The sequence below is a fragment of the Drosophila montana genome, unplaced genomic scaffold (genome assembly GCF_035044405.1).
Source record: "Drosophila montana isolate Dmon_TW-CO22-7 unplaced genomic scaffold, ASM3504440v1 contig_312_1, whole genome shotgun sequence".
Lineage (NCBI taxonomy): Eukaryota > Metazoa > Arthropoda > Insecta > Diptera > Drosophilidae > Drosophila > Drosophila montana.
The window spans coordinates 964,761-978,197 of record NW_026998009.1 but is presented as its reverse complement, the minus strand read 5'-3'; the positions used below and the strand labels follow the sequence as shown (position 1 = coordinate 978,197).

The 13,437-nt window shown below is 41.5% G+C and overlaps 2 protein-coding genes across 2 annotated transcripts; one reads left to right on the top strand and one right to left on the bottom strand.

Moving 5' to 3' along the window:
• Window positions 1-391: 391 nt before the first annotated feature.
• On the bottom strand, window positions 392-7,174 carry Smg5 (Smg5 nonsense mediated mRNA decay factor). Its single transcript, XM_064685983.1, has 7 exons — window positions 6,979-7,174; window positions 6,261-6,477; window positions 6,067-6,199; window positions 3,772-5,275; window positions 1,464-2,834; window positions 1,240-1,398; window positions 392-1,163 (listed from the first exon to the last, which is right to left on the bottom strand). The coding sequence occupies exons 2-7, from the start codon at window positions 6,458-6,460 to the stop codon at window positions 922-924; spliced, it is 3,609 nt and encodes a 1,202-aa protein (XP_064542053.1). The 5' UTR covers window positions 6,461-6,477; window positions 6,979-7,174; the 3' UTR covers window positions 392-921.
• A 790-nt stretch (window positions 7,175-7,964) lies between these two features.
• Window positions 7,965-13,405, top strand: Ance (Angiotensin converting enzyme). Its single transcript, XM_064686021.1, has 8 exons — window positions 7,965-8,067; window positions 10,860-10,915; window positions 10,974-11,520; window positions 11,786-12,149; window positions 12,214-12,780; window positions 12,841-12,981; window positions 13,043-13,215; window positions 13,287-13,405. Exons 2-8 carry the CDS (start codon window positions 10,877-10,879, stop codon window positions 13,301-13,303), a joined length of 1,848 nt encoding a protein of 615 aa, XP_064542091.1. The 5' UTR covers window positions 7,965-8,067; window positions 10,860-10,876; the 3' UTR covers window positions 13,304-13,405.
• Window positions 13,406-13,437: the final 32 nt, after the last annotated feature.

The window sequence follows — 13,437 nt, the reverse complement described above, 5'->3', positions numbered from 1 at the left end:
TATATTGTATGTAAATGCCTCCGGTTTTTTGGATGTGAAGAGGAGGGGTTGCTGATGGGTCATGAAGGGGGGGTTCAATTAGAATCGCGCTCTACCATATGCGCTAAATGAGGGGATGCATACGATGCGCCGCACTCGAAACGAGGCTCCGGGTTTTGTAAGGTCCGTAAACGCCTTTTGGCTCAACTCGGGAGGGTTCTTAAATGTTTCTTTTTTTGGTTACTTTTTTGTGTTTTTTTTTTTTTGTAAGCTTGAATCATGAAAATTTTCCATTAGATATTTTTTTTGCTTGATTTTTTCTCATCTTTCTTTTTTTTCTTTTGTTTATCCTTGGCCATTTATCCGTATACGTTAGCTGAGAGTCGTCGTCGTTTGAGTTGAAAGTGAACGATTTGATTTTAGATTTCTTTTTCTTTTTTAGTTTTCTGGGTTGTTTTTTTTTTCTGTCTAACACAACAAGCAAACTCCACGCAATGCTGCCGCACAAGCCGGACCCCATTGTACAATAGTTGTTGCAGCGGTTGTTGTTGCTGCTGCTGCTGCTGCTCTAGATGCTGCTGCTGGGTTGGATTTCTTTTAAAGCAAGCAACAACAACAATGTACAAACAACAAACAATAATCAACAACAACAACAACATAGAAGCTAACAACTTTCTGCTGCTGCTGCTGTTTATTTTGTTTGTTTTTTTTTCTTTTTTTGAATTTTTTTTTTTTTTTTTTTTTTTTTGTTGGTCTGGTTTGATTGCCGTTTTTGTTGCCCCCGCTGGGCCGCGTCTGAGAGAAACTTTTCGTTAACTTGGAACTCCATGTCGTTTTGTTGTGGTTGTACAGTGAACACACGCTTTGCACATCCTCTTGCATTTATAAATTTGCATCTGCTGTTTGCCATGCATTTGCCACCTAGCGTCCGCTACGGCTCACTCATTTTTTGTTGGCCTTAAATTTGGCATAGAAGCTCTGGATTTGGGCATAGCGCACGGGTATCGAATCGAGTATGCCCGTGTAGCTGAAATTCTGCTGTTGGCGATTCTTCTCGTGCAGATTATCGCCGGACAAATAGGTGACCACATTCTTTTGCAGCTCGCTGACATGCGGATCGGCATGATTAGCCACCAGATGGTTGCAGAATTGGGCGATTTGTAGAAAAACCGAGGCATCGCGATCTATTTCGAACATAAGAAAACCAATTAGCACACAAACTGCAAGCTTTATAAAACTCCCGCCCCACTCCTCACTCACCCATTTTGCGTGATATCTTGAGCAGCGACAGGGGCTGGCTCTCATTGTCGCGCTGTGCGCGCAGATGGCGATTGCCATGCTTGAACTCCTGTTCCAACCAGCGTATGACATGGCGCACATTCTCGCTGCGCTTCTTAAGCTCATCCAGCTCGTTGAGCACTAGAAATAAATAACAAGGATTAGCTGTTGCTCCATGGAGACACCACCAATGAGCTGTCACTCACCCGCATTGGGTATAAGCACAATGCACTTTTTGGTCCTGACCAGCGATTTTACAATGCCATTGTATTCGGTTAGGGCCTTGGCATCCACGACAACAAATGGCGACATGACCACATGGGTGGTGCTGTCGCGCAGCTCTTCCTCCAGCGTTTCCACCTCATTCTGCAGCCAAAGTTTGCCCATTATTTCGCATTTTTTAGTTTTGGCCTCGGAACGTTCCTCATCGGCGCCGCTGCTCGACTGCAAATTGAGCTTCTCGATGACACTGTTCGTGGTGGTCGAGGCAGAGGCCGAGGTGCCACCCGCTACGGAGGTTCCCGTGGCGCTGGCTATAACAGCAGCTGCCTTTTCCGCATTGCGATTGCGCAAGTAGCCCTTGCGTGGCAGCTTGCGGCACTCCTCAACGGTGTCCTTCTCCTCGTTGCTGGTATAGCTCTTCCGTACGATGCCATTCTTGCGATCCGAGTAGCGACGGGTGCGTCCCTCGTTCCGCTTGCGGGTGGTCTTCGGTGCCGTACGACGTTCGCGTCGACGCGAGCACCCACCCTTCTTCTCCTCGCGCTTTTTCTTCTGGTTCTCGGTGAAGCGACGGGTCTTCACACAGAAGCGATAATTGAATTTTTTCTGCTTGCAAATGAAGAAACCAAAATCGACCATCTTGAAGATGCGCAATATGGACTCCTCCTGAGGGGTAACACGCTCTCTGATTATAGTCTCCCAGTCTAGGGTGATTTGTGTGCTCTGGAATATGTCAAAGTTCTTGAAGGCGAAATCCTCGGTCAGAGGCACATTGGCCCGCACATCGAACAGCTCGACCAGAGCTTCGCGCACATTGCTGGTGGTCAGCAGCTCCCGCTCGAAGTAAACCTTCCGGGTGAATACATCGATATTGCAGTAGTTCAACAACTTCATAATCTTGTGCACAAACTCCGGATTGGAATGATAGCAGCCAATAAGGATCTCTGGATTAATGCGCAACCAGTCGAATAGCATCTTCAGGGCACGTATTGTCGGCTCATTGTGCAGGCAATCGATTATAATATTCGGATTAATCTTTGTGTACTTGTTGCGATAGACAAGTTTCTTTGGGGGCTCCGTCATGCTGACGGGTGGCACAGTGGTGCCGCCTACCATGTTGGCCGTGGGCAACTCAGCGGCAGCTGCTTTGGTATCCTCGGCGCATTTAAAGTTCAGCTGCAGCACTTCGAAGCTGCGCAGCAATTCCTCCGAGTCGGCCTCCTGCGAATTGGGTCGACGCTCCAGATCTTCGGGATAAATGAGACGCTCCTCCTCAATGACGACATCCTCGCTGTCTGAGTAGACATTGGCGACGGCCGGCTGACGTGCTGAGCGCTCCTTTTTGACATAGGCAGCTGTAAGCGGCATTTAAAGTGTATCGTTAGAAGGTGCTAACAAACAAGTATGGATATTATGAAGTTGTGCAGGTGTATGTAACAATCCGAAGAAGACCTCTCCGATCCGGGGTTGTACGATTAGCATTAACTGCCGAAGCGTACGCCGATTTGGTATTTCTCCAATTTAAATTTGTCCTATACTCCCCGGATTTGCCAACATGAATAAATATCCCGACTTATCTTGTATATAAAGCATATGAGACCATTAAGTGTATATATTCTTGATTCTTGAGTATCAATAGCCGAGTCGATATAGCCATGTCCGTCTGTCTGTTCCTATACGAACTAGTCTCTCAGTTTTAAAGCTATTCGTCATTAAACTTTGCAGAAATCCCTCTTTCTGTTGCACGCAGTACAAACATATGTCGGAACCGGCTGGATAGGACCACTATATCATATAGCTGCCATAGGAACGATAGGTCGAAATTTAAGTTGTTCTATGAAAAACTTTTTTTTTCTAGATATCTAGACCAAACTTGGCATTTATAGCTTTCACTATGCTCCCTACATTTACGCAGAACGTTGTTTATATCGGATCACTATATCATATAGCTGCCATGGGAACGAAGGGTCGAAAAAAAGGTTCCTGTATGAAAAACTTTATGTTTTTCAAGATATCTTAACCATACTCGGCGTTAACTATTTTACCCGTGCTTCTTAGATACGGATTATAAAATATAGAGTACGAAATGGTATGCACCTAAAGAGAAACGCTTATATCAGGCATGCAAAATTTGAACACGACTGGACAACAAATAGAAATCTTATTTAAGAAAGAATTTTCTATTGGGGCTAAGAAAAAAATGACTGCCTTAGGTTATTTTTAAATTTTTGTACAGGGTATACACTAGTCGACTTGCTAACTTCATTTTCCCTCTTGGCATTATTAACTCACCTGCTGGCATCTCATCGGGCTCACCGGCATCAATGTCACTGAAGTCGGTATCGAAATTGGAGCTTAAATCTGTGTAGTCCTCCTCGTCGCTATAGAAGTCGGTGTCCATGTCGCTCTCGCTGTCATAGCAGGAACTGTCGTCCGACTGGGCAATCTTGCGACGACGTCGACGCAGACGCATGCCACGGCGCTTGCTCTTGCAGGAGAGCGGTGTCTTCAGATCGCTTTCCTTGGCCTCATCGCTGGAACGCGTGGAGATGGGCTCGGTGCCACCCATTTTGTCTGTGTCGGCTGCCTCCTGTGTCTTGGCGCAACCCTCATCCGCCGAGTGCTGGCTCTCCCGCGAATCTGAGCTACAATCCTTTAGAGAATGCGGACGAGCCATCAATTTCTTATCCTTGCGTTCGCACTCGCCCACGGCGGCCAGCCAGTTCTTGTACTCGTTGCGCGACTTACGGACCGTGGTGTCAAACTCTTGGAATCGCTGCTCATACGCCGCCTGGAAACATTCATTGTCAGCGGCGCGTGCTAAAATCGTTTGCTCTATGTTGACAATGCAGGCATCCATCAGATCTGAGCAGGCGGCCACCAGGAAGGCGTGCATGGAATACACCTTGGGGGAATTAATCATCTTCAGCTTGGACAGGCAAAAGAACAATATGGAGATTATCTTGAAAATGCTCGGCTCGGGTACGCGCAGCTGTTGGGCGCACAGGATCTTCCGCAAATCGATGAGCACGCAGTGGCAAAGGGAATTAAAATCGGGCACCTCCTTGTCGAAGAAAAAGATGTCAACAATAAGATAAAAGCGTGCAAAGAAATCCTCAATGTTGAATTCCAATTTAGCTGGATCCATTTGCTCTAGATATTCCGTATGCTTGGCGAACAGTTTGTTCAAATTATTTTCACTCAGCTCGAAGGGTATAATGCACACCAGCGAGTACAAATAGTGATAGGTCGAGTCCAGATCATAATTTTGACCATAGAACAGTGTGCCCAGCTGATTTTGGGCCATGCCAATAGCTGGATTTAGCTTAAAAGCCTCCAGATAATACTTGGCCACCTGCTCCTTGCTGATGCTCAGGCTCAGCTGGCTGTCAATGCGAAAGTCCAGAAAATAGCGATGCAAATCGCCCAAACTCAAGAGCGACGAGTGTATGGTGTCCAGTGCAAAGGACACCGCCTCCAGGCTCTTATCGACAGCGGCCTGTGATGGTTCCAGCTCCTTGTCGGCTGCCGTATCGCCTATATAGTCGCTGATGTAGCCCTCACTTATAATGGAAAAATCAATTAGATATTTCAAGTCCAGATCGTAAATCTCCTCCATTTTGGCCGAGAGACGTTTGTAGTTGAAGATGCCGGCGCAAAGGAAACGCTCGAGTTTCTGCATGTGCTCCGCATCGATGCCCTGCTTATGCGAATGCTTCTTCACAAAGGCAATGAACTCGTAGTAGCCGCGACGCCACATTACTTCGCGCACCTTTTTGCCTACCGACTGATAGTCCTGGATGTGATAAGAATTAGTCATATAACAGTTAGTATCATTTAAAAAGCTTAATATTAGGATTGGTTTTAAGCGAATTTTAAGGTTCAGTTTCTTTCGGATTTCTCTCATATTTGGAATGGCTTCTGGTGTCGATATAGTTTGCATATTCCATTTATGATTTATTATTATATTAAATAATGAATTATTTCGTATTTTTCTTTCTATTATAAGGGTGTATCATGATTTTTTAATTCATGTTCTCAGGTACTACGAATATAGTATAAAATTTTATTTTATGTGTCAGCCACAAATATTTTATATATTCATAAGTATATTGTTTTTTTATAGTTCTTTTTTTCGCGTATCCCGATGCAATGTACTGCATCCCACCTCCCACCCAACCGACCGAGTCGGCGCAGTCGTAACGTAAGACACGAGTCGCGAAGTACAAAACGAATACAAACTACGACTATATACTTGCTAAATAGTTTAGAATAGAAGACTTTATAAAAGGAAGAAATAATCATCACAGAGAATCCTGAACGATTCATGCAAGGCATAGTTAGTTGAACAAAATTGAATTATAAAAGAATCATAAACCAATATTACCTATTATTATTTTTTTAATGCAATATCTACTTTTGTTTAAATAGACTTCCGTGCATGAATTTAGATTTATATTTTGTTTAAAAAGAATTTATATTTGTTTAATCTTGTAAAATCTTTCTTTCTTTTGTTTTATTTTTTTCTGCCATATACCCATATTATATATGTATTATTTTTGCTGTTTAATAAATAATTATAAATACCTTGAATATAATTTGCTTGCACAGCTGCACAAGATTAGCGCGTTTCTCTTCGATATCGTGCTGAAATAGTTGTCCGATATTCTGTACATTTCGCTTGGCATCGTCCAGCTGCTTGGAGACGGTGTATAAGGCGCTGTAAAAAACATGTACAGTTATTTTATGTTGTTCTCACAATATGTGTATAGATAATTTACCGATATAAATCCTTAACCTCCTGGGTGAGCGCCGTGTTACCGTTATTCGATTGAATGCCATTGTTGTTGTTGCTGATGCCGCAGAGCGTTGCGTCTAAATTGCGGCAGCGATTTTTGCTGCTGCTGCCGCAGCCGCCGCCAGTGTCGACGGCGCACTCGCTGGATGCATTTGAGCCGCCGGAACTAAGTGTTGACTCCATGGTCAAAGTGTGAGACACTGGAAAATACAAACAAACATGCGCGCGCACACAAACACACACAAGCGAATGAATAAACGACAATAACAAAGCAACAAGCGTTGAGAACTGTGCAGCTGTTTCTCGAAGCCGTTTTTTCTTTTACTTGGGGTTTTTTTTTCTTTTAGCTGCTGACGAATTTTATTTGCACAAAAATTTGCAGCTTCATTTGTTTTTTATGGTGTTATTTTTGTTTTTGCTTAAATGCTGACACACAAACGAACATACACATACGCACTCGCGCATATGTATGCATGTATTGCGTATTGAATAATCAATTAAACTGCGCCTGGCTGCTTCTGCTGCTGCGCTGTCACAGCGCTGTTGCTGCTCTGGCATTTTCTATGCAAAAAGGCATTTTTTACCAGTGCTTGCGAAATATATTTTTGCACTTTCACGCACTTGGTGTTGTTAATTGTTATTGCATGCGCTGCTGTTGATTTCTTGCAGATAATTGTTTAAAGAGCATGATTTTTCATTACCTTTATCAGTTTTATATTGTTTTTACACTGTACACAGTTCACGTTTTGCGTTGCTTTTCCCTTCTTTGTTAACAACAAAGTGGCGCATGCACGTTCAGACTATGCTCATGCGGTGCGCTTAAGTTCACGAACTGGTTCACAGCTGGCCTGTGTTGTGTTTATTGTGTAGCTTGTCTTGTTTCACATATACAGTGTGTTTATGAGCAATTTTTTTCGAATATGTCAACGCACACTTTATTTGATATCGCTGCTGAACATTTAACATACCTAAATTGTAATGCGATACGTCATACAAATCACACGTGTAACCGTGGCGTACGTGCGCAATTAAGGCAGTGTTGAAACTCGTAATGCGCGCGTTCAATTTATACCGATAAACGTACGCAGTGCTGTTATCGATTGCTGAGAGCAGCTGTGAGGCGCGCGCGCTTTTCAAAATGTATGAGCAGTGACTAAATATTTGCCGTTAAGATTTAAAACGTAACAAAACTGAAGTATAGAAAATGTGTAACTGTGTTAAATATCTTAGATATAATGAATATGCGCTGCGCTTAAAGGTAATATTATATTCTTTTGAACGCGCAGACAGTATGCAAAAACCAATAACAAAAGTGAGTTTGGCAGTATTTAACATTGCTTAGGCAGAAAAAAACGAATTTCTATGCTTATTTATTGGTTATATGCACAAAAACTTATCACCTTTCATCGTTTCTGCTCAATCAATATGCGAAAGAAGTGTGTCAGGCATGTTAATGAGCGTGAAGGCGGCTAAGCTCCGTATCCAAACATTTCTGCCTATCCAGCTTAACTTATAAATAACCATTCAATCGGATTTTATTATTTTATCTGACAGCTGGAGTCGGTCTCACTGCGACTGCGTCAACGCGAGCAACGATTAGACGCTGGTCACGTCCCGCTAGCCTCTCCATATCGCCCGACCAAGAGCCCGAGAGATCGAGAACCTCGAACACCGAACCTCTATAAAACTCACGCACTGGCATTCAAACATTTTCAGTTTCGATTCGCGTGCGAGACGTTCAAGTTCGTTGCGGTTCGATCGGCTCTATAATCGGAATTTATCATTTATACGTAAGTTTCTGTTTGTTGTTCTTCTGGTTTTATATTGTAGGGTATTGTAAGTTGAACACGGAAAAGAAGACCCTAGCCAGTCCATATATTCTTGACGAGTCAAGTTTGTTTCTGTGTAAATTCGTCTCTCAATAATCTGTCAGACTTTGCCAGATCGAACTACAATATGATATAGGTTAAGAACTTTATGAGAAAATTGGTTGATCTACTAGATATATAAGCTAAACTGGGCACTTAATAGCTTTAGCATGCTTTCCTATCTAAATTAGACTACTATATACATATATATAGATATAGATAAAAACTGTTAAGTATATACGTTCATATGATATTTCTTTGCAAGGGTATTAAGCTTTCGGCGTGTCGAAACAAGTTTGTCGCTTTTGTTTTGCTTTAAGAACTTGAAATGAGTCGTTGCACTGGCTTTAATCAATTTTAGACTTAATTAATTTGTTTTTAGTTAAACTGTTTAAATTATTTATTGCTTGTGTTTCGCTTAAATGACTTGACATTCGTTTTTTTTTTTAATTACTAAGCCATTATTTTATGTACACCTATAAATACGTATAATCTATAGATAATACTTGTAGCAACAATTTGTTTTAGCTATTTCACTTTCCATCGTAATCCGCTTGGAATCTTATCTACATTTTCCAGCAATATCGCCCTTTCATAAATAGTTTAAAGACCCGACCGGTAGTCGGAATAGCTTATCAGCGTCTGTTTATGATGCTTCCATATAGATATATATGTTTGTATATGATATATATGCATGTGTATGCTGACACAGAGAGATCCGTCGTCTTGTCTAGTTGAGTGTTAATCAAATATTTAAAGTTGATGTACTTCAAATAGTTTTATCAAAACATTCAACAATGTGTAAACATCTGTAATTTTCCTGGAAACTTTGTTGACCGTTTGACTCGCCCGATTATCAATGTATATTTATTTATGACTGACTGGTTGATTGATTGACTGATTGATAGAGATTATAACTGGGTAAATGCATTTTGTAAAATAATTATCTTTTATGCTTAGTCAACACTTTGATGGAGTGTTGATAAACTAAAAGGATAGTATGTAAAAAACGTTGGTGAAAATTGATTTTCCTTATACTTTTCGGAAAATGCACTTACTCTGCTTGGAAAATGCTGGCTGAAGCTAACATGTGCGAAAGTTCAATTTACGTCCGATCGACATTTCAAAGCTCAATGTAAACAATTATTTAAACTGATTTAATTACAAGCACTTTGACCGCACAAAACCGGACAATACTTGCTATATAAGCTTCCCAACTTTTTTCTTTTATTTCTTTTTCGTTTTTGTTGTTTCGCCTCAATAATATTAGAAATACAATTTATGCCAGTTGTGCATTTAAACTTATGTAATAATCATGAAAATGGCAAAAGCCCTAAAAAACTAATCAAATTTAGTTATTGAGTTAACAATTTAGGATTTATTTTTATTGCAACTCAATAATATATTTCTATAATTAAAATTTTAATACTTTCCAGCTGGCCAAACGAGTATTTGTTTTGTTTATTTATTTAAATAAAGCACAAAACGAGGTAAAAATAAATATTTGCCATCAATTCTGCTTTCTTATTTTTGAAATAATTGTGGATACAAGCTGAATCAATTTATTCCCCAATATCAGCCATTATTTCTGCTTTCTTATTTTTGAAATAATTGAATCAATTTGATTTCTATCACTAATTCAAAGAGCACAGATAACAATAACTTGAAATTAGCCACACGCTTTCACAGAGAAAATCTTATCGGCAAAAATACTAGACTATAATTGCGCAATGTATTAGCTGCTTATCTAGAAATTATCACCCAGTATTAACCAGAAATATCAACAATAGATGATTGTGCAACTACTGCAAAAGTGCTCTTTAATAGCCGTCTATTCAATTAGAGAATAAAAGAATCCATGCCAGAGAAAGGTAAAACCGGTCACATGTTTTTTTTTATTTATTTATTTATTTATAAGTTTTCGACAAAACGAGTGTCTTCCTAATTATTCAATACATTATATATACAATTATGAAAATTAAATGCTAAAAGCCTAGTTAGAAAACACAAATTTCTAATAGCATCACCGACCGATGGAGGTGTTTTATTTGCCAGTCCGGCCAGCTGTGCCCCTTTTCACAGCTAATTTTGTCAGTGACGCTATTAGAGCCTACATCTAGGAAGAAGGGTGTAAGTAGGAAAAAGTGTTCTTAAGTAAAATTAAAAATAATCTTAATTTGCTATATTTTTTAAGAATATACCATAAATAGGAGAAAAGAAAGTAAGAAGATTGTTAATAAAGTAAAGAACTGTATGCTAGATATACAGAGTGCTAAGTAGATAGGATAAAGAGATAGTATTGGGAAAGTAATGGGAAATCACCGACACGATGGTTGATATTTCTGAAACTATGTAATAAATATTGAAATTTCTGAATACAAAACTTAAATACATTATTAGTATTTTTTTAGAAGCTTTACAGAGCTAACGAAATAGATAAGTTCGGTGCAGGCAAAAACATAAACAATATTTTTTACTCGACATACACATATAGGCTGGCCGGGGTCAGGGTCAAAAGTATGCGACGTCTTAATCAATTAAGCTGAGACACTTTCTTCTTCTACCCCCGCCGCCCCCCCTCGTCCCAAAAATATAAGATAGACAATCGCATCGGCTATAGACACATGATCAGCGTCAGCCGTGTGGGTTCTCTCAATTCAAATAAATTAATGGCCTGATCTAAATTCGAAAAAAATTGTGCTTTCTACTTGCAGCGAAGAATTTTGGAAATATGAAGCTGCTGTTGGTAGCCCTGTTGGCTACGCTGGCGGTACGTTTACCAACACTGCCACAAAATTAGTATTATTAAAAAACAAAAATATTTGCAGCTAACGCAAGCCCTGGTCAAGGAGGAGATACAGGCCAAGGAGTATTTGGAGAACCTAAACAAGGAGCTGGCCAAGCGCACCAATGTCGAAACGGAGGCCTCCTGGGCCTACGGCTCCAATATCAATGATGAGAACGAGAAGAAGAAGAACGAGGTATCCGCCGAATTGGCCAAGTTCATGAAGGAGGTGTCCGTCGATATACAGAAATTCAATTGGCGGAGCTATCAGAGCGACGACCTGAAACGTCAATTCAAGGCGCTCTCCAAACTGGGCTATGCCGCTCTGCCCGAGGCAGACTATGCCGAGTTCCTGGAGACGGTCTCCGCCATGGAATCCAATTTTGCGAAAGTCAAGGTGTGCGATTACAAGAATAGTAGCAAATGTGATTTGGCACTCGAACCAGAAATCGAAGAGGTCATCACCAAGAGTCGCGATCACGAGGAACTCAAGTACTATTGGACACAGTTCTATGATAAGGCCGGCACTGCGGTCCGACCCCAATTTGAGCGTTACGTAGAGCTGAATACCAAGGCGGCCAAGCTGAATAGTAAGTATCATTGCTGCACCAATCCATCTTCAAGCTTATTTTCCCTGGGTATCCCCAGTCGGGCTCTCTCGACTACGGCATTCTTATTTATCCTAATGTTGTACACATGCTCAATATTTACTTTATTTCTTCCTTATTGTCTATATTGTCTACCCTAATCTAATGAATTATATCCTTTTTTTCTTAATCTATTCCTTAAATCTATTCTCTATCGTATTTTAATTTATCGTTAATTCTTACACTAATTAAATTTAATTCTTGATAGACTTCACGTCGGGCGCTGAGGTCTGGCTGGATGAATACGAGGATGCCACGTTCGAGCAGCAGCTGGAAGATATCTTTGCCGAAATTCGTCCGCTCTATGAGCAAATCCATGGCTATGTGCGTTATCGTTTAAGGAAACATTATGGCGATGAGGTGGTGTCTGAGAAGGGTCCGCTGCCCATGCATCTGCTGGGCAATATGTGGGCACAACAGTGGTCCGAGATTGCGGATCTTGTCTCACCGTTCCCGGAAAAGCCGCTGGTTGATGTCTCCACCGAGATGGTCAATCAGGGCTATACCCCATTGAAAATGTTCCAAATGGGCGATGATTTCTTTACCTCCATGAATCTGACCAAGTTGCCACAGTAAGTTGACGACGACCTTCACTTTTGATACGTATGCAAATTGAATGCTCTGTTCCGTTTACAGAGAATTCTGGGACAAGTCGATCATTGAGAAGCCCACAGATGGCCGAGATTTGGTCTGCCATGCCAGCGCCTGGGATTTCTATCTGCAAAATGATGTGCGCATTAAGCAATGCACCCAGGTGACCCAGAGCCAGCTGTTCACCGTGCACCATGAGCTGGGACATATCCAATACTTCCTGCAATACCAGCATTTGCCATTTGTTTACCGCACTGGCGCTAATCCTGGTTTCCATGAGGCTGTTGGCGATGTTCTCTCCCTGTCGGTGTCCACGCCCAAGCATCTAGAAAAGATTGGCCTGCTCAAGAACTTTGTACTTGATGAGGAGGCGCGCATTAATCAGCTCTTTCTGACAGCGCTCGATAAGATTGTCTTCCTTCCGTTTGCTTTCACAATGGACAAATACCGTTGGTCGCTCTTCCGCGGTCAAGTGGACAAATCCAACTGGAATTGTGCATTCTGGAAGCTGCGTGAGGAGTACTCTGGCATTGAACCGCCAGTGGTGCGCAGCGAGAAGGACTTTGATGCGCCTGCCAAGTATCATGTTTCCGCCGATGTGGAGTATCTAAGGCAAGTGCTCCTTTGGATGAATTAAGGTCTTTCTTTAATTGAGTCTTTCTTGAATAACAGATATCTGGTCTCGTTCATCATTCAATTCCAATTCTACAAGTCCGCTTGCATCAAGGCGGGCCAGTATGATGCCAACAATCCGGATCTACCTTTGGATAACTGCGATATTTATGGCAGCGCAGCTGCTGGCGCTGCTTTTCAGTGAGAACTACAAGAAATTTAAAGCCCAAAACTTTTCTTATATTACCTTGTTTATCAACAGTAACATGCTCTCGCTGGGCGCCTCCAAGCCCTGGCCCGATGCACTGGAGGCCTTCAACGGAGAGCGCATCATGACCGGCAAAGCCATAGCCGAATATTTTGAGCCCCTACGCGTCTGGCTGGAGGCGGAGAATATTAAGAACAATGTGCCCATCGGCTGGTCAGCGTCCGATAGTACGTAGCTCGGACTTCTATATAGCTAAGCCATTCGCTCAATATTAAACAATATTCTTCTCTTTCCACAGAATGTGTGTCCACCTAAGTGCGCGTGTCTCCCAGCAATTTCTAAAGTTCTTTTGCTCCAACAACAAGTTCGTCGTAGCTTTGATAATGTGCAGTATTAAAAGCCATTTAAAAATCAAAACCCGTTGCTATTTATTGTTGTACTTGTTAAGT